This window comes from Globicephala melas, chromosome 20 (genome assembly GCF_963455315.2).
Source record: "Globicephala melas chromosome 20, mGloMel1.2, whole genome shotgun sequence".
NCBI classification, from domain to species: domain Eukaryota; kingdom Metazoa; phylum Chordata; class Mammalia; order Artiodactyla; family Delphinidae; genus Globicephala; species Globicephala melas.
This window is the reverse complement of record NC_083333.1, coordinates 8,744,651-8,764,984: the sequence shown is the minus strand read 5'-3', so window position 1 is coordinate 8,764,984 and position 20,334 is coordinate 8,744,651. Positions and strand designations below refer to the sequence as shown.

The 20,334-nt window shown below is 52.2% G+C and overlaps 1 protein-coding gene across 2 annotated transcripts in view; it reads left to right on the top strand.

The window, feature by feature from the left end:
- Window positions 1-877: 877 nt before the first annotated feature.
- TRPV1 (transient receptor potential cation channel subfamily V member 1) overlaps window positions 878-20,334 on the top strand; it is a 32,761-nt gene continuing 13,304 nt past the window's right edge. Inside the window, exons 1-10 of one of the 2 annotated variants that reach the window (XM_030861763.2) lie at window positions 878-1,187; window positions 9,473-9,791; window positions 10,549-10,703; window positions 10,778-10,930; window positions 11,308-11,448; window positions 11,591-11,889; window positions 12,755-12,934; window positions 15,493-15,651; window positions 16,922-17,017; window positions 18,418-18,488. In XM_030861763.2, coding sequence (XP_030717623.2) covers window positions 908-1,187; window positions 9,473-9,791; window positions 10,549-10,703; window positions 10,778-10,930; window positions 11,308-11,448; window positions 11,591-11,889; window positions 12,755-12,934; window positions 15,493-15,651; window positions 16,922-17,017; window positions 18,418-18,488 — 1,853 coding nt within the window. In that variant the 5' untranslated portion in view covers window positions 878-907. Of the gene's footprint in view, window positions 1,188-7,466; window positions 8,072-9,472; window positions 9,792-10,548; window positions 10,704-10,777; window positions 10,931-11,307; window positions 11,449-11,590; window positions 11,890-12,754; window positions 12,935-15,492; window positions 15,652-16,921; window positions 17,018-18,417; window positions 18,489-20,334 lie in introns of those variants that run through there. The other variant, XM_060291283.1, reaches the window with a different exon arrangement.

Below are 20,334 nucleotides of genomic sequence, written 5' to 3'. Positions count from 1 at the left end.
CAGCCTGTGAGAGATGGTGAGGCTGGAACCAGCCAGGGGCAGAGGAGTGAACGCCAGCCCTCCGGCTCGCTCCCCTGTCCCGGCCACACGCACTATCCTTTGGCCTTTGACTACATACATATGATGTTTACGTGGCTTTCATGTTCTCTGTTTTCCTTTTCTTCTCAAGTGGACTGAAAGCTCCTTGGGGGCAGGGTCCCTATTAGGTGTTCTCTGCCCCGTCCTCCTCCTGCATCTGGACTTGGGCTGATGTCCACCTCACAAGGCAGAACGCTACACCTTGTCCGAGGCCTGACTCTGATGCCATCCGCCAGCTGCAGTCCCCCTGCAGCATATTTGCCACCAGATCACAACTGCATCCAGGACCTCGCTCAATGTTTGCTGTCGGCACGGCCTGTTGGCTCCTGGTTTGTGCCTGTTACAGGGAGCCCCACCCTGTAAGCATCAGAGAGAGCCTAGCAGGTCTTCCTCCTTATCCCTCCCAGCCTCCTGGAGGGCAGAGACCACCCTGTTCACCCTACTCACCGCTCTGGGTTTGCAAAGTGCACAGTGGGCCTCAGGAAAGAGGGTGGGTCACACCTGACCACTTCTCAGGCGTGATTAGATGAACAGGCCACATCTTTGAAAGTGAGATGTTCTTGGTATAGAGATGCTCACTGCGTGACTCATGAACATTAAGGAAATCTTGTTTTTTTCATCAGAAAACAATTAGTCACCACCTCGAGCTAATGGCCGGATACAGTTCAGCAGTCAGCAGATGCGAGCTGAAATAATGAGGAGATGTACAACCCCCCAGACCTGCCTGGAGACTTACCAGCTCACAGAGCCCATTCACATCCATATCCTTGCTAATCCCCAGCAAAGCCCCTGAAAGCAGGCCAGGCAGGTGCTCTCACCTGTGTTGTGGATGAAGAAGCAGGCCCAGAGCTTCAGCTACCGCCCAAGTTCACGCAGCTGGCGTCTGACACAGCTGGGCCGCTTCACTCCTGCTTCCATTCTCTGCCTGCACGCCGCCAACCACTTCTCACTCTGTTCTGGTCCCTCTCTCTGGGTCCCAGCTCTGCAGAGCAGGGCTCAGCCATGGGGTGCCGAGTGGATGCCTCCCCAGCTCAGATGGCCAGCTCATCTGCTTCTGCAGCACACAGACCCCTCTCCCAGAGCCCTCCCCTCCACGGGAGCTGACTCATGTGAGTACCGCTGACACTCATGCACAGACCAAATGCGAAAAGGAAAGTAGTTTTCTTCCAGGTTTGCTGTTTTCCATCTGAATCTTGGACCCCTGAAGCCATTTAAAATTTGGGAGGCAAGACGCATAAATCAGGACACGATTTAGAAATCTCAGTGCAAGACTTAGAAAGCTCAAGACAAACTAGTAGTGTTTTCACTGTCCTTGGCGGGGGGGTGGGCGTTACAGGCACCTGCGGTCGTGTCTTCACCAGTCTCCCTGGGGCTGGGTCTAGCACGGCCTGCTTCCCACCAGGTTCCTCCCGAGGTAGCAGGATGAGTGTTCCCGACTTTGGTAATCAGTCTTTTTCAGCACATGGGAGTTTGCTGGTTTCTAGCTGTGCCAGAAAGTCTGGCTTCCAATCTGAGAAGAGCCCAGGTGGATGAAAAAAATCTATTAGGCTCCCATTGCCAGGGTCAGTGTGCCCCACGGTGGTAACACAGAGAGAGAGAGAGACCTGTGGCCATCATTGACGTTAGCAGTTTTAGCCTAGGTCACACCAGACGGGGCCCAACCACCTGCTGTGAGACCTCCAGCGCTTTCCCGTGCTGCCTCTGGTACCCATCAGAGCTTGGAGGGAGTGCCCCTTCCCAGAAGTCATCATTAAAACATGATCTACTTACAAAGAGTTTTAATGGGCACGTCATTACATAGATCCAAGAACAACACAGTGTTTCAAATTACGACCCAGAAACCACACTGATGGTGGTGAGGCCCAGCCCTGAGGTCCCGTCCCAACACTGTTTTCTGAACTTTAGTGGAACCACTCAGGGCAGGTGCTGTTCAGATAAAGCCGGGCCAGCGTGCACCTTTGGGAAAGGCACGCAGTTAGGCTTGGAGAAGGGAAACGGAGGGCGCCGGAGCCTGTGTCGCCCAGGAGCCGTTAAAATCTGCAAAGCCGGGTGCAAACATCAGAGAAGTTAAGGCCCGATACAAATTTTAGGAAGCTCCAGCTGAGACTAGTACAGTTGTCACTGTTCTTGGGCAGGTTACATAGCCTGTCTGCTCTTCATTTCCTCCTCTGTAAGGTGGGGACAAAATTGTACTCACCTCGTGAAACTTTGCAAGGGTCCAATGAGATAGTGCCTATAAAGTGCTTATCCCAGAACCTGGCACTCTGTCTGCCATTCTTGTTGTCATTGTGATCAAATGTACCAGTAGGCCCAGGAAGGCATCGTTTGGAGGAGGTGGGATTTGAATGATAGGATCTCAGCGTCCATAGGTCTCACCTGCCACTTGGGCCGTAACGGTGGGTTGAGTGGGATGGATGTTGGGCAGAGGGAGGGCGGGGGGAAGAGCGTGGAGGCAGGCACCGTGGGTGTGGCTGGGGAGGAGATGTGTCTAGGTGACAGGAGGAGGTGGGCCACGGTGGGAGAGGGGACCGGGGATGTGGTCTCAGGGTGCCAGGTGGAGGGGTGGGGCCTTGATTGGTAAGGGGGCCACGATCAGGACAATGTTCTAGGACTAGGGACTGGGAGGTGGCAGGCTGGGAAGCCTAGACTGGGAAAAGGAGGCACTTCTGGGGCTTCTGGTGAGAACTGTCTGCCAGCTGCCGTGAGGGATGGACGTGAGCCACAGAAACAGCCCAGACGGCGAGGACAGAGAAGAGGGTCGAGAGGACAAAGCATGCCGGACTTGGTGACCAGAAGAAAGTTGGTGCCTTTATAGGCAGGGGCATTGAGGGAAGGGAATGTGGGGGGAAGAGGGGTCCATCTTGGGATGTGCTGAGGGGAAGGGGTTTGCGGTCTTTACCTGGAGATCCCGGGAGGCAGGGATGGAGCCCAGGGGAGAGGGCAGGGCTGGACGCCTGGGTGAAGGAGTCACTGGCTTGGGAATGTCAGGTGAGTTCTTGGAGGAGTGAGGGTCTCAGAGAGGCGAAGGAGGAGGTAAGGGTCCCGAGGAGCACCTGTGTGGAGGGGAAAGGCTTGGCGAGGAGAGGCAGCCAAGGAGACCAACATGGAGCTGTCGGGGAAGGAGGAGAAGGGCCAGGATTTCCCCTGCAGCCCTCGGAGCATGTGCGGTACCAGGTAGACTCTGGGATGTTGTCAGCCCCACTGGCTCTGTTACAAAGGGGACACATTTAGTGACAAGTGTTGTCCTCACCAGAGGCAAAAATCACCTTGGAGGCTAAGGGGACGGTCCTGGTGGAGAAGTGTGACCCACCACTTTGCTGGACATTGCTCCTGGGCTGGCCGGTTCTCGCAGTGCCTTCCTCAGATATCTCCCTCCCTGTGCCTGGGGGCAGCTCAGGGCTGAGACCCCGGCCTGGCCCAGGCAGCGTGTGAGCCAGGGGCTGTGCCTGACCCAGTGTCTGCACGGCACTGTCTCCATACCGAGGTGTATTTAATGCTACTCAACTGTACACTTAAAAATGCTTAAAACGGTAACTTTTAAGTTATACATATTTTACCACAATTTCAAAAAAAAAAAGAATGAATTCCAAGTTTCATTTTTTCAAAAATTAATTTTTTTAATATTTTTTTAAAATTTTTATTTATTTATGGCTGTGTTGGGTCTTCGTTTCTGTGTGAGGGCTTTCTCTAGTTGCAGCAAGTGGGGGCCACTCTTCATCGCGGTGCGCAGGCCTCTCACTATCGCAGCCTCTCTTGTTGCGGAGCACAGGCTCCAGACACGCAGGCTCAGTAATTGTGGCTCACGGGCCCAGCTGCTCCGTGGCATGTGGGATCTTCCCAGACCGGGGCTCAAACCCGTGTCCCCTGCATTGGCAGGCGGACTCTCAACCACTGCGCCACCTGGGAAGCCCTCCAAATTAATTTTTATTGGAGTATAGCTGATTTACAATGTCGTGTTAGTTTCTGCAGTACGGCAAAGCGAATCAGTTATACATACACATATATCCCCTCTTTTTTAGATTCTATTCCCATATAGACCATTACTGAGTATTGAGTAGAGTTCCCTGCACTATACAGTAGGTTCTTAGTCGTTCCAAAATTTCATTTTATTTTATTTTTTATTTTTGTTTTGGCTGTGCAGCCTGTGGGATCTTAGTTCCCCGACCAGGGATCTAAGCTGAGCCCGCTGCAGTGGAAGCTCAGAGTCTTAACCACCAGACCGCCAGGGAAGTCCCCCAAGTTTCATTTTAATTGAAGCATTTTAGCTTCAATTTTAGGCACATATGAAAAGGTGTGCAAGCAGGGGACATGGTATGGCGTGGTGGAATGGGCCCGGCTTCCTGGCCCAACCAGCAGTGTGACTTGGGCAATCATCTAATTGCTAGATGTCACAGATTTCTCATCTGTAAAATGGCTATGACAGTCTCTACCCTCCCACTGTGCCGGGTTGTTGCATGGCCTAGGAGAGTGGGTGGTGAAATCTTTTTGTAAACTGTAGAAAGACATGCCGGATCCATGTGGTGTCTGCACTTCAGTGTCTGACTCAGGGGTCGGAGCTCGTAAGCTACTCCAGGCAGGGCTACAATGGGCCTTTCTGGCATGTGGCTGCTCTTTTCAGGCTGTGTCTGACCCGCAGCTTATTGGAGTCCTATTGAGTTCCCAGGGGCAGCTGCTAGGTCAGCTTCTCAGGCATTTTGGGCGGCAGCCTGTATGCACACCTGGAAAGACTTTGAGACTTTTCTCAACCAGTTTCCGGGAGGGAATGAAGCCCTATTGGAAGTGATGAATTAACTTTTCCCTTGTTCCTTTAGGGTCATACTAGGAAGCGTTAGAAAATAAACCCTCATCATTTTCTGTGTTCTGTGGTTCCGTGAGGAACCCCAATTGAGAAAGGCCGGAACTGGCAGATGCAGACGTGCCCCCACCATCATCCCTGCCCCAGATCTGGGCACACAGGGAATGAGAGGCCCAAGAGAGCCAGGCACTCGTTCCAGGTCACACAGAGTTGGTGCAAAGGCAGCACTCAAAACCAGGAGGTCCCTAATTGCCAGGCCAGGATTGCATGATGGGTGACACGACCCTTTCCATTCCTTCTGCATTTTGAAAATGGAGCGGTGCTCCATTTACATCTCTGGCTGTGAAAGTGCATTTGCTGAGCTGTTTCCCCAGAGCACCCTGTCTGCAAGAGTGGTGGGTTTGGGAGGCCTGAGCAGCGCCCTTCTTCCTTGAGAGCTGAGGTCACCAGCTCTGGCTGGTTCTGGGCTGCGTGTGGCTAATTGCATTGTGGCCCCAGCACTAAGTGGTTTCTGAAAAAAAGGGCAAAAATGATGGGAAAGACTTTGGGGTCCTCTGGGAATCGGAGCCTCAGCAACAGCGGCTGCTACCATTGCTGGAAACGTTTTCCTTGAGTGCCAGAGGGCGCCCACAGCCCATCCCTGTCAGTGCGGAGCAGCCGCAGCCCGGGGAGGGGCCGTGGACCCTCACGGAGGGAGGCAGGGGAGGCACCTCTTCTCCCCACAGCAGCTCAACCCTCCCTTCGAGTGGAACGGCCTTCGAGCTCGCCGCGCCTGCTGGGTCTGGGGTGTGCCTGCGTCTAGCTGGTGAGTCCCTTTTGTAGTTGGATGTTCGCTTTCAGAAACATCTAAAAGCGTTGGACAGCATAGTGAGCTGTCCAAAGCTGGGGTATGCCTCTTCCCAGCTGTGTGACTACGGGCTGTTCAACTAGCCTCTCGGCGCCTCACTCACCCCATCGGAAACCTGGGGATAATGACAGTGGCTTCCTCAAAGCCCATGGTGAGTCTTAAGTGGTACCGGAGTCGCAGGGCACTTATCCTAGCTAATCGCGAGCACTGGGTAAGGGATCGTGGAGGTTGCTATTATCACTGTGTCTCATCTGCACCAGAGGCATCCTGGGGTGAAGAAGCTCTGGCTGCTGCAGAGGCCAGCGGTTCGTGGCTGGAGGATTCAGTGCGTAGTCCCCTCTGGAGTGAAGGAGCGCTGGGCCGGCAGGCGGGAGCCCTGGGTCCTCGTCTAGCCTCCACTCTCTGTTTGGGGTAGTGTTCCTCTGGCTCTTCATCCACGGGCTGCAAACCCAGCTCTCCATCCCTCTTTAGGAGATGCTCAGTAGGAGACGAGAATAATCAAGGCCGGGTGCTAGACCAGCTCCCAAAAGCCCGAACGGAAGCCAGACGCAGATGGATGCTTTGGGCAGAGAGGGGAGGAGGAGAGCTGTACCCCAGGATGTCTCACCTGGACTGGGGAGAGGGGAAGGGAGCCCTCTCCCAGGTGATGGGCAGTGTCCTTCCTGGCTCTAGAGTTGAGAAAGACCCAGAGGCCAAACCAGGCCTTTGCTGGGCAGAGTCTTTTCTCGAGACCATCCTTTAGTCCAGATGGGTGAATTTGTGAATCTTATGTAAAACAGAAGCACCATCTCCATCAGACACCCCAAATCGCGGTTGGAAATTCCCCCAACTCTGTAGAATGTTTGGCTCTGACAGGTGCATTGCCATGGGACGCACGTGCTGGGCACACCTCAGGCCTGGCAGTGCAGACTATCTTGTCCCTGTTCATCCCCCGCAGCCTAGAGCAAATGGCCTCTTAGTCCTTGTCCCTCCCTCTGTCCTGGGAGAAGCTTGGTTTCCAGTAGGGAATCAGGTGCAGGGCCTGCAGGGCAGATCCAGGGTTTGTTGACTGACTGACTGATAGCACTGTGTGGGCTGCTTCATGTTTACTGAGTTTGGTTAGATTTGGACCAGTCAGAGAATGAGGCAAAGCTGCAAGAAAGAACAGCACTGAAAGGTTTGTTGAGGCTCCTGGCTAATAGGTGCTCTCTTGTTGGACTGTTAAGAGCTGCTAGTTGGGAAGCAGGTTTATTTTTGGTTTTGCAGCCAGCCTTATCCAGAGGGAGACATTGCTGGGAGAGCCAGGCCTGGCGTATGGCCTGGACCTGATTTGTGTCTGTTGTGGGGTTCTGAGCTTCCTGGGATGCTTGTTTTGAGCAGGAGGGTGCTACAGGTTTGGGGCTTCTGAATGAAAGGGCATTGTCCCCACCTGCCTGGCCCCACGGCTGGGAGGGCCTGGTCTGATTGGCCCCCAGCTCTTGGTGTGAGGTCTGGGGCTGATTTTCATGACTGAGAAAGAGCCCTGAGCCTTCCGGTGGGGGTGGTAGAGTGCTAGAGAGGCTCAGGGGCCAGGCTGCCTGGGATCAAATCCAGGTTCCACCTTTTACTAACTGTGTGACCTCGGGTAAGTAATATAATTGCTCTGTGCCTCAGTTTCCTCATCCATAAAATATTTCCCTCTTAGAGATGTGAGAATAAAGCGAGTGAATGCCTGTAAAGTGTTAGAACAGTGTTTTCCTTTGCACAGCATGGGCTCAAACACATCAATTCCTCTCATTCTCATTAGCCTCCCATGCCTTTTAATCGCCAATACGATCCCCATCCTATGAACAGGCCTCGATGGGAAGCTTCTCATGGCTTCCTACCATCTGAGCAGTAATGTCCACATCTTGTTCCTTGGCGTTCAGGGCTGACAGCCATCTGGTTCTGACCCCACTGACTTCCTCTTCATCAGCTGCTCTGGGGGTCTCCATCCTCTTCCCTAGTCCCAGCCCAGCCTTGTTCCATTTCCAGGCCCAGCTCATCTGTCACCTCCTCCACGAAGACTTCTTCAGCACTCTGGGCCTTGTTGTGGTTCCCCTGACCCAGCCAGCACCTGGTTTCTGTCTCCGATGGGGTCTCAGTCCTCTCCGTGCCCCCAGCACAGGGCTGGGCACCCAGTAGTGTCAGTGGATGGGTGTTGAATGATGGGATGCACACATGGGTGTTGGTTGGAAGTGGGGCTTTCTGTGGCCGGGCATACTTCCTGCAGCAGGGTTTCCACCTAGTGGATGAATCAGAGAAAGACTCAGGCCCTCCTGAATGCAGAACAACAGGCAGGAGTGGAAACGAGCCTGTAGTCATCGTCTGTCCTATTCACAGGATGCGAAATGGTAAGGCTGCCTCTTTTTCCGCGTGGATCTGGGCATCAGATCATAGCCAAGTTATTGTCACAGCCCAGCCACATGCTCTGAGTTTTCACTGCCTGAACTTTCACTTGAACATGTAGGCTTGAGAAGCCTGGAATCCGGCCACTGCCGGAACATGAATCTCTCTAACTTCCTATGGAAATGGGAGCCAGAAGGGTCTGTATCTGATCTCACTCCTTTCCCAGCACAGCTTTTTTTTTCGTAAAGACATGGATCTGGTAAGTGCCCTGCCCAGGTGGAGTTCACGGGGCAGGGTGCGGAGATATCGGTGAAGCATAGAAATTGCTAGACTGCATGGTGAACGGCGCTAAGAGGGCTGTGTGGAGGGATGAAATGAGCTGGGCCCCTCTGGAGGGGGAGGGGAGCAGCACGATGAGTGCAGGGATTAGGGGACGTGGAGGAAGTGGCATCAGTGGGGAGGTGGCATCTGAGCGGTGGTGCGGTTTGGACAAGAGGAGAAGGAGGAAAAAGCACCCCCTGTGGAGGCACTGTGGAGGCCAAGGTCCCTGAGATGTGGGACAGCGCTGGGTATCAGGGAGTGATGGTGCCCAGTCGGGAGGGGAAGAGTAGGAAAGGAGGTTAAGAAAGAGTGGAAAACAGTATCAACAGCAGTTTACAGCCATAGGTGCTGGCACCAGCTGCCAGTGTAAGTCCAGGTGTTCAGGCCTAGAAGGCCCACCGGCGCTGAATCACTTAAAGTCTAAAAGTTCAGGGCCAGGATGCTTGAAATATACTAATTTCACAAAGATGACAAAACGTGCAAAAAATCCCCTGCAAACTCAACAGCTGCAGCAGCCAGGTCGAAGAGCAAAGGTAGGAGAGTGCGTGGCTGATGGGGGTGGGGGGGGCGACACACAGCACCCAAGGGCCCACGCAGTGTGGAGTGTGAGTGCCGGTCTCTGCCAGCAGCCACCTTGCTCCTGGGGACGCACACTGCTCGGCTCTTTGGGGCTGAGCCGTCCTGAGCTCCTCCCCAGATGCACAGCCAGAGATTAGCCTCTCCTCCTGTTTCCCGTATTCTGATCTTGGAGGGAGGCAGAGCAGTGGTTATCATTCCTACTCTGCAGACAAGGCAACTGAGGCCCAGAGAAGAGGAGGAACCATCCATCCTGATGGTTCCAAGCTGGGGGCTCATTCATCCCTGGAGGCTGCTGGCCATGGGGCTGCTAGGCCTGCTCCCCCTGAGGCCTCTGGGGTGGGAGGTACAACACCCCTGAAAGCTTCCTTTCTGGAAGGCTGGGGGCAGGAGCTGTCGGACTTCTGGGCTGTCCTGCTTCACAGGGGCCTTTGCAACAAGGGCAGTGGGGGCTAGGGTCATGCAGCCCTCCAGCTGGGAGCAAACTCGATCTTGGTGGCTGCCCGCAGGCCGCCTCTCGGGCCACAGAGGATCTGGCAGGATGAAGAAATGGGGAAGCTCAGACTTACGGGAATCTCAGGACCTGCGTCAAGAGGACTCCTGCCCAGAACCCCTAGATGGAGACCCTAACTCCAGGCCAGCTCCAGCCAAGCCCCACAGCTTCCCTGTGGCCAAGAACCGCAGCCGGCTCTTTGGAAAGGGTGATTCGGAGGACACATCCCTCATGGACTGCTCATATGAGGAAGGTCAGCTGGCATCCTGCCCGGCCATCACAGTCAGCCCTGTTGTCACCGTCCAGAGGCCTGGGGATGGTCCCACCTGTGCCAGGTAAGCTGCATCTGGAGCTCAGCCTCCCGCTCCACCAGGAGCCTAACTGGCCCAGCTGGCTGAGGCCCCAGCCGTGGAGACACCATGTGATACTCGAGTTTATGGGCTGAAGGTCATAGAGCCAGGGAGCTGGGGGTCTCCAGAGGTCGCCTGGTCCAGCGTCTGTACTCATAGGACCTTCGGGACATGTGGCCACACATGCTGGCATATATGCTGATCCTAGCTGCTGGCTGATCTCTGGGTCCAGGCTTAGAATGCTCACCAGCCCTAATCATGAGGACTCTAAGTTGGAAGGCTCAGGCGCAGGATGCTTTTAGACAGAGTACAAAACAGTTCCAGAGAGAGCGCACCAGGCCTCCCACCTCCTCCGAAGCAGGACAGGGACTGCACAGGGCTGGATGACTTCTGTGGCCCTGTGAGCATGCTTTTTCACTTAGCAGAGGCCAGCCAAACCCCTGCGCTCCATCCCCTCCAGGCTCCGCCAGCCTCTGAGCAGGCAGAGAAGTGAGTGGCCTGGGTATTGGAGGAAGTGGAGGCTGCAAAGACTTTCTAGATGATGCCTACACACAGGGTGGGGACACAACAGGGGTACACGCGCCCCACTGTTCCCTGTTACAGCCTGGACTGAGTGGTGGGTTTTGTATCGTGTTTTTTCCCCTTTTGGTTTGCCTCGGGGTTTAGTTGTGCCCCCTGACAGGCTCTGAAGGCCTCAGGGCTGAGACCAGAGTATGAGACGAAGGTGTTTTCTGGCCCTCAGGCAGCCATCCCAGGACTCTGCTGCCGAGAACCTCAAGCTCTATGATCGCAGGAAGATCTTCGAAGCAGTGGCTCAGAATAACTGTGAAGAGCTGGAGAGCCTGCTGCTCTTTCTGAAGAATAGCAAGAAACATCTCACGGACAGCGAATTCAAAGGTGGCCTGGAAGCCGCCGGGTCCCGGGAGCGGCCCCGCCGTGCTGCCTGCTCTGACCCCCATTTTGTCTTGCAGACCCGGACACAGGGAAGACCTGCCTGCTGAAAGCCATGCTCAACCTGCACGACGGGCAGAACGACACCATCCCCCTTCTCCTGGAGATCGCCCGGCAGACGGACAGCCTGAAGGAGCTGGTCAATGCCAGCTACACGGACGGCTACTACAAGGGTGAGGGAGGCCCGGGCCAGCATGGCTTTGCCCACAAGTTTGCCTGGATCCAGGAGGGCACCGTCATGCCCGGGAAAGGCTCTGAGCTCCTTACTCCCTGTCCAGCCACTGAGTTGGGATCTCCTGGTCCTGGGGGTCCCTGCACCCCCCACCCCCCCAATGGCTCGGTGCTCCTTACACTTGGGCCATTTTGATTCCTTCAGATCCCAGTCTGGTGTTCCCTGTTCTGGGGGTCTCTACTCCTGCCTCAGGGCCTCCTTGGGCCTCCTTTGGTGGGGGGTCATGCTGCATGTTCTGCCCACGCCCACCGCCGGCACCTGTCCGGGCAGCCCCCGCAGGACGACGAGCACAAAGCCAACAGCACGCGTCCTCCACAGGCCAGACGGCACTGCACATTGCCATCGAGAGACGGAACATGGCACTGGTGACCCTCCTGGTGGAGAACGGGGCCGACGTCCAGGCCGCGGCCAATGGGGACTTCTTTAAGAAAACCAAAGGGCGGCCTGGCTTCTATTTTGGTGGGGAGACCACGTGGTAGACACTTGGCTTTTTGATGATTGCTAAGGGGAGGTTTGAGGTGGAGACGGGGGGAGTTGGAGGCTGGGTGGTGCAAGGGCCAGTCTCTTCCTGGGGAAGACCGCTTGCCTGTGTTGGCTGCAGGTGAGCTGCCCCTCTCCCTGGCTGCGTGCACCAACCAGCTGGGCACCGTGAAGTTCCTGCTGCAGAACTCCTGGCAGTCGGCCGACATCAGCGCCAGGGACTCGGTGGGCAACACTGTGCTGCATGCGCTGGTGGAGGTGGCTGACAACACAGCCGACAACACCAAGTTTGTGACGAGCATGTACAATGAGATTCTGATCCTGGGGGCCAGACTGCACCCTGCGCTGAAGCTGGAGGAGCTCACCAACAAGAAGGGGCTGACGCCGTTGGCTCTGGCCGCCAGCAGTGGGAAGATCGGGGTAGGGAGGGGGCATCATGCCTGAGCAGGGGGTGCTGTGGGAGGGGCCTGCCTACCTTCCTAAGCTTCTGACATCGCCACCGCGCAGAGCCCTGGTGCTGCCCCACCAGCCTGTAGAGGGAGGGCAGGGGGCATTAGAGTCAGCCAGGGGAATTGTGAGATGCCGAGCAGAATTCATCAGCTCACACGTGGCCGTTTCTGATTTCCAACTCTGAGCATCACCGACAAGACACAGAATGGGGGTGGGGCGTTGGGGTCTGGGGATGGGGGTGGGTTGAGCTGAGGGTGAAATGGAAAGAGAAACTGTTGGTGTTTTTTCATGGAAGATAGGACTTTTGGGTGATATGGGGTCCTAATGGGGTGGGGCAGGCCCAAGCCTGTGGACGATGTCAGGCCATGGAAGGCTGAAGGTGGGGCTGGGCAATTGGGAACTGGAGGGGAAGGGGCTTCTCAGTACCAGAGGATTCTGGGAGCTTGACTCTGTTCATACTGAGTCTCTTAGGATGAGAACATTGGTTTTATAACCTTTATAACCTTGGTTTTATTTCTTGGATTTTATTTCCTTCTGGCTTGAGGTTTTCTAGAGTGGACCACTGCAGTCCTTCACTGCGAGATGGGAGAAATGGGGGGCCAGGTGTGATCAGGTGATGGGTCCGATGTGGCTGCAGTTGGGGTCTGAGGCAGTGGGAAGTTGATCTTGATGGTGGTCAGGAGGCTGCTAGATGGGGGTGGGGCTCTCCTGGGGCTTGGGTGGGGTCTCCAATGGGCTGGGAAGCAGAATTAATCTTGGAGCAGAGCTGGTAGGGAATGCAGCCTGTGCAGGGCCCCAGGCTGGCCTCTAACAGGCTCTTGTATCCCTGCGGCAGGTCCTGGCCTATATTCTCCAGAGGGAGATCCAGGAGCCCGAGTGCAGGCACCTGTCCAGGAAGTTCACCGAGTGGGCCTACGGGCCTGTGCACTCCTCACTGTACGACCTGTCCTGCATCGACACCTGTGAGAAGAACTCAGTGCTGGAGGTGATTGCCTACAGCAGCAGTGAGACACCTGTGAGTGGGCTGAGGCTGGGACCCAGCCAGGAAGGGCTTCGGGTCTCACTGCACCCCAGCCCCTACTCCCACTCCCTAATCTGGCTCTGGCCCCTCCCATCAATGGAAACCTGCTACCCGGGGCCTACACCCTGCGGTCTCATCTCCCCATTCATTCCCACCGAATGTCTTCCTGCATCATACAGTCAATATATGATAATATTCCCATAAAACTTAAATATTTCAAAAATACATAGACAAGAAAAGAATCCTCCTTTTCTACCATATAAAAACATGTAGCTTCATTTTGTTTATATAAATGGGATTATACTATATATAGTACAGAACAACCATGTTTTTCACTTAGTGGCATGTTTTATTGTTTAAATTTTAAAATTTTTTATTTTGGCTGCGCTGCTCGGCTTGTGAGATCTTCCCCGACCGGGGATCGGACCCGGGCCCCCTTCAGTGGAAGCACAGAGTTCTAACCACTGGACCGCCAGAGAAGTCCCTGTAGATAGTTTTATATCAGCACATAAGAGTCTGCTTCATTAAAAAAAATTACTGCAAGTATTCCATAGAAGGAATGGGGTGTAAATATCCAAAGAATGACATTTGAGTTATTTCGTTGTTTTTTTTTTTTCCTACTACAATGCTACCGGCCACTTGGCATGGGTTTGAGAATTTTTCTGTGAAGGACACCTGGAACTGGAATTGCTAAGTCAGAAAGTATGGCCTCCAAAAAGATTTCATGAATGTACTTGCCCACCACCCATGGGTACACATCTACTTATGTCCTTGCCAACCTGGGTATTACCAATCTTTCTTTTTTAACCTAGTTTAAGCCCATGGAGCCCAAAATGCTATCTCATTGATGTCTTAATTCTTGTTTTCTTGCTTACCGTGAGGCTGAGAATTTTTTCATGTGTTTTCAACCATTCATATTTCTTTGGTAGATTTCCTATTCCTTGTCCTTTGCCATCTCTTCTACTGGACTGTTTGCCTTACTCTTTTAGTGTGTAGATGCTCTTGTTATGAAATGAATTGATCCTTTCTCTATTGCACATGTTTCAGATATTTTATTTTCTCCTAGTCTCCTAGTCTCTTGCAAACTTCATTTGCATCATTTGCTTATACAGAGTTTTCATTTTGAGAGTCGAATTGGTTAGACTTTTTCTTTCATAGCTTTTGTGACTTGTGTCTTGCTTTGGAAAGCCTTTTCCACTTCAAGATTGCACGTACATCTTCCAATACTTATATTTAGTTCCTTTGTAGGTATTTTATGTTTGGCTTTTAAATTTATCAAGAATTGATTTTTGCGTATGTGTGAGGTAGGTGTCTTACTTATTTTGTTTACAAATGAGGGTCCCAATGCCACTTAATGAAAAGTTTATCCTGCCACCACTGCTGTCCCATCTTTCTAAGGTGACAGGTGCTCCAGGCCCTGAGGCTGACTTTGGGGGCTGTAGTCTGTGCTGTTGGTGATGATGGGCTGCCATGATGTCTCACAGGGCAGAGGTTGCACTTACAGGGGCAGAATCCAGAGGAGGGAGAGGCCTGGCTTGCTTTGTTCTGTCCTGTCAGCTCCCACCTGGGCTGCCATGCTGAATCTGGGCCTCTGACTCAGAATCCCTGATGTAAGTGTTCCCAGAGGGCTGGCCCAGGTAGGAAACAACCTCAAGAAGGACTGGGGTGTTTGGCCTAGAGAGAAGGCTCTGGGGCCACGGCTGCCATCTGCACATCTCTGGAGGCTTTCAAGGGCTGGAATGCAGTACTGGGGTCCCGAGTGCAGAGCGGGGACCACTGGTGGGAAGCAGAGAAGACCAACTTTACTCCAGAGAGCAGAATTTCCCGACAAGCTTCTTGGGGCAGCAGAGAGCTTCCCATTCCCAAAGGTATTCAAGAAGACACTGAACATGGTCCTTATTTGGGGAGCTCCAGCTTGGGTCAGCGTTGCACTCAATGGCCCAAAAAGGCTAGGATGACCTGATTTTGGCTCATCCACATCCTAGGAATACTTGAACTTTACAGAGAGCTCGTTGATGTGAGACTTTTGCCCCAAAGCAATACTTGTAATGGTGGTATCCCAGGCACTGGGCCCACTCACGGCAGGAAAGACTTCCCCGTTCCCTTCAGTCTCATGCATAGGTGATTGCCACTCCCACCTGGATAGCCTGTCTGACTCAGGGCCGGAAATGGGAGAATTAAGGAATTCAAAGGCCTCTCCCTCAGCAGCCTCATGCTAAGCTCTGCCTGTGCCAGCCTCTTCCCGATACTGTGGGAACAGCAAGGATGTAGGCTCTTGGGAGAGCGTTATTACAGAGAGTGGGCGTAGAATGTCGGGTGACACTGGTACGGTCTTGAGTGTCAGGGGCTCTTAGGGTCACGTGTCCAATGTCACCCCTTGTTCACTGCACAACAGAGACACTGAGGCCCACGGGGGGGCCACGTGGGGAGCCGGCTGTGACCCTCCGCTGCCGCCCAAGCTGAGGGCGTGGTCCTGCAGAGACGTGGGTGTGATGTGGTCCTGTGAGACGGGTCCGGGACGGGTGAGCCTCACTCCTCTTTGCTCCCCTTAGAATCGCCATGACATGCTCTTAGTGGAGCCGCTCAACCGCCTTCTGCAGGACAAGTGGGACAGATTCGTCAAGCGCATCTTCTACTTCAACTTCTTCATCTACTGTCTGTATATGATCATCTTCACCACGGCCGCCTACTACAGGCCTGTGGAAGGCCGGGTGCGCCTGAGGCTCGGGCCTCTGCGGGGCACGAGGGGAGGGGGCGGGCGTTCCTATAAGACCCCAAGACCACGGGCCCAGGCCAGACCCTGGAGACATGGAAGAGTCACCTGGAGATCTTATGTCCCTGTGCTCCGTCCTCCCTCTCCTGGTCGTCTCACCTCCCTCTCCTGTTCTCAGCCCCTCCTTTAGCCTCCGGGTTCTGAGAGGCCGAGCCTGTGGTCGCTGAGGTCCCTGATCGCAGGGGGGCAGTACTAGGTTAGAAAGGATGCAGGAACTGGGGCTCCAGAAGCACCTCTCCGCTCGTCTGGGTGTCTTCAGGGTCCCAGGTGGCGTCAGCCCTGAGCACATTGCCAGCCGTCTCACCTGCCTGCTTTTGTTCACTCACTTGCACATTATTCATTCCCTGGACATATACTTCGAGGGCTTCCTCTAAGCCAGGCCCTGGGTTATGCATCAGATTAACTTAAGACCAGACTTTTTCCGCTACCAGGAGCCATAGACTCCCTCAAGTTTCTGAACTGAGTCCTTTCCATTCAGTATCCAAGCACTTAACTTGCTGCCTTTATCTCCAGGTTGCCTTGCTTGTAAATTTGGTTGAAAAACTCAACTTCCTAGTTAGGGGAGACCCAATTTCTATACAACTATTAAGGCCATCTAACGACTTTAAGAGAAACAAAATGTGTACTAATGAGACAAGCTAGTGAACTAGTGCTTATGAAACATGGATGATAGGCTGGAAGGAAACCCACTCTGGAAAACTGTGGCTGAAACACAAGGACGACACACACACGTGCGTGGGCGCACACGCGCGTGCGTGTGTGTGTGTGACGGTGACGTCTCTCCCTCCACCATCCGTGGGGAACCTTGACAGTTCTGGGAGACCAGGCGTTCGCCATAGGCTGTGGGAACAGCAGGAAGCACATGACATTGGATCTGTAAGGGTGCCTCCACCTAATGCCACCACCGTCCTCCCAGCCAAGCAGAGCTCCAGGTTAGGACATCATCCTAACACGAGACAGCACAGTACAGTAAGGACACTCCTCTTAGCAGCTGGAAGCTGCCACTTTGGAAATCAGGTCCCACAGAGGGGCCTCCTTGCAGGTGTCCCCATAATTATGCATTGTCTTTATTTGTGTCTCTCTCTCCTGATGGAGGCTGAGCCTTTCCAGAAGGGGCTGGGTCTTAATCGCAGGGCTCTGTACCAGGTAAATGTTTGTGGAATGAATGAATGAGTGAATGGAATCACTAATTTCTCTGCCCTTTGCAGCCTCCCTTTAAGCTGAAACACACCGTTGGGGGCTATTTCCGAGTCACTGGAGAGATTCTTTCTGTAGCAGGGGGAGTCTACTTTTTTTTCCGAGGGGTAAGCATTCCTTCCAACTCCGTGAGTTTCCACTATCACCAAAACAAAAAGTCAAGAGACTCACTCAGCGCTCACCCACTTTTTAATTCATCAGCCACATAATGGCCCTGATAGAGGAGCTTAGAGACGCACAGGTGAAGATGAGATCCCTCAGGCATTCACAGCTGTGGGAGGGTGCAGGTTTGCCCAGTGGGTCCCTGCAGACCCAGGGCAGTCATGCTTGAAGACAGGCAGTCAGGGCTCCCCACTGAATGTAATATTTAATTACAGAGATAGAGTGGAAGCCTATTAAGAGACAGGATCATGACTAGTAGTTGTTTAATTAATTGAAACAGCCCATTATAGCTCTGAATAATGAAAGAAATCTATATGTAAACTGGAACCATTTTAACTAAAAACTCAAACATGCATATTCCTTGGCCATTCTTCTAATATATGTGGAACCACTGTTGCATGTACAAAGGGACCTGAATGCAGAATTTGAGATTATTGTGATTTTTTCCTTTAATCTTTTTTTTTTTTTTTTTGCGGTACGCGGGCCTCTCACCGCTGTGGCCTCTCCCGCTGCGGAGCACAGGCTCCGGATGCACAGGCTCAGCGGCCATGGCTCACGGGCCCAGCCGCTCCGCGGCATGTGGGATCCTCCCGGACCGGGGCACGAACCCGCGGCAGGTGGACTCTCAACCACTGCGCCACCAGGGAAGCCGCCCCTTAATCTTTTTGATCTAAGCTACACCTCTTTTTTTTTTTTTTTTCAGTAACTCACCTTTAAGGAGTCTTTCCAAATCACTGGACTCTGTCTTCACAGAAACAACTGTTTCTGTTTATTTTCACCCTCCTAGTTTATATTTTAGTAAAGTACAAAGCTGCAGTAGCAAGTGCAGTGGGCAAAAAGCATTATTGTCAAACAGGATTAACCAGTGGGAGGGCAAGGCGGGTGTGGGTGTCCTGGAGGGGAGCATGCACCGTGGGCATCAGTCAGAATGTTTTCGGGGGGTGGAGAGCACTGGTTTACCCTGGGGAGTTAGTTCGGTGGAGGATGGTTAAAGAATTTTTACTGTAATTCAAACTTCTTTAAGAAAATTAGGAAGAAAAAGTACAAATTAAAAAGAAGGAAAAAAAATCACCCAATTCCATCATTCAAGCACAGCAATTAATAACATTTTGGTGGTTTTCCTTCCCATCTTTGCTTCTAGGTATAGCTGTAATTCCACTCTATTTTAAAAAAATCTTCCTGACCGAGTACATAACATTACCCCATTAGCCTGACCCATCCTGTTTCACTGTCTTCGTTATCTTTGCTTTGATGCACTCCCATGGTCCATCGTGGCTCCATTTAGGAAGCATTCTGGGCGCTCACCATTTAACCTTTCCTGGGATCTTACTCTGTTTACCTGCAGATTCAATATTTCCTGCAGAGACGGCCATCACTGAAGACCTTATTTGTGGACAGCTACAGTGAGATGCTTTTGTAAGTGATACTGACTCTTATGCCTCTGTAGCAGATAGCATCTTTTGGGCATGAGACCTGGGGTTACAGCAATCAGCTCATTCTCACTCATTCTCTCACATCTGCTGGACCTGGCACATAGTAGGGCTTCATAAACATGTTGAATGAATGATGGAAGGCACCCAATAAACGTTTGTCGGGTGAGGAATACTGAGGGTCCACTCTGTGCCAGGTATGTTCCAGGTGCTAGGGAATTTCTTTTAAATCTGGCACATCTGAAAATATTTCTACTGTACCTTCACGTTTGATTGATAGTAAGGTTGGTTATAAAATTCTTTTAAAATTGTGAAGATATTTCTCCATTTTTTCTTTGCTTTCAATATTAAAGGCGACTAGTCCGAAGCCATTCTGATTCTGAATCCTCTTTTAAGACCTCTTTTGGTTTTTCTCTTCGTAAACCTATAGTATCTTCTGTTTATTCCTAGTGTTTGGAAACTTGATGTTTCTTGATGCAGGTTTGTTTTTATCCAATATTCTGGGTACTTAGTGGGCTCTTTCAATCTATAAATTTATGTCCTTTATATTTTTGTATATTTTCTTGAATTATTTCTTGATCTCTCTTCTGGAACTCCTGTGATTTGTATATTGAACCTCCTGACTTCGTCCTGAACTAGTTCTTACATTTTTTCACTTGTGTTCTCTTTATTTTTGGCTCTTCTTTCTGGGAGGTTCAAATCAATTTTAATTTCCATTCTTTCTAGTGAGTTTATTATTTTTTATATCATGTTTTTAATTCCTAAGTGCTCTTTTAAAAAAATTCTATTTGTTCCCCCCCCCTTTTTTTTTTAAGTTTATTTATTTATTTATTTTTGGCTGCGTTGGGTCTTTGTTGCTGCACATGGGCTCTCTCTAGTTGTAGCGAGCCGGGGTTTCTCTTTGTTGCAGTGCGCGGGCTTCTCATTGCGGTTGCTTCTCTTGTTGTGGAGCGCAGGCTCTAGGCGTGCAGGCTTCAACAGTTGTGACTCACAGGCTCCAGAGCGCAGACTCAGTAGTTGTGGTGCACGGGCCTAGTTGCTCTGCGGCATGTGGGATCCTCCTGGACCAGGGCTTGAACCTGTGTCCCCTGCACTGGCAGGTGGATTCTTAACCACTGTGCCACCAGGGAAGCCCGGTGCTTATCAATTTTTAGCTGCATTATAGTCTGGTCTAGATAAACAATTTGTTGGAGAATGTCCAAAGTCAATCTGTTGCATCTTTTCAATCTCCTATCCGGAGGGAAGAAGTCTAGCTGCCAGCTTCCTGAGAGCTGAGTGGAGAAGAGGGCTTTACGTAATGTCTTGTATAGAAATCACACAATCTCCTGTTTTGGGTAAAATACCAATGCTTTCTTGGGTGTCTGATGAAACCGGGTCCAAAGACCCTCTGCTTTATCTTCTTCAGAGACAACACCTCCACTCTTACTCACGTCAGGTCTCTTCACCTCCCCTCGAAAGCCTTTTGAGTTTCCTTGATGAAACGAGTTGGTTCTCAGGTTTCCGCACTATGGATTTGAATTTGGCTTTCTTGGGTCTGCTAGGTCAGTTTCCATTTGTTCACTACGTCCCAGCTTCCAGAATTCCTAGGTGGGGACTCCATTTGCCTATGTCAGCTGGCGTCAGTTCTTATTTTGGCCAAGGGTCTGCAGATGCCGAGGAATAGTTTTTCTTTGCAGCAGAACTCCAATTGACGAGCCAGTTTAAGGACACTAGTTTTCAGTACACTCACATCAGCACAGCGGTGACTTTTTGCTGGGTTCTCACACACAAATGGGAGGTTGGGTGGTCAGTGCAGGCTTCTGTGTTAATGCAGCTGTTGGGCGGGCACTTCC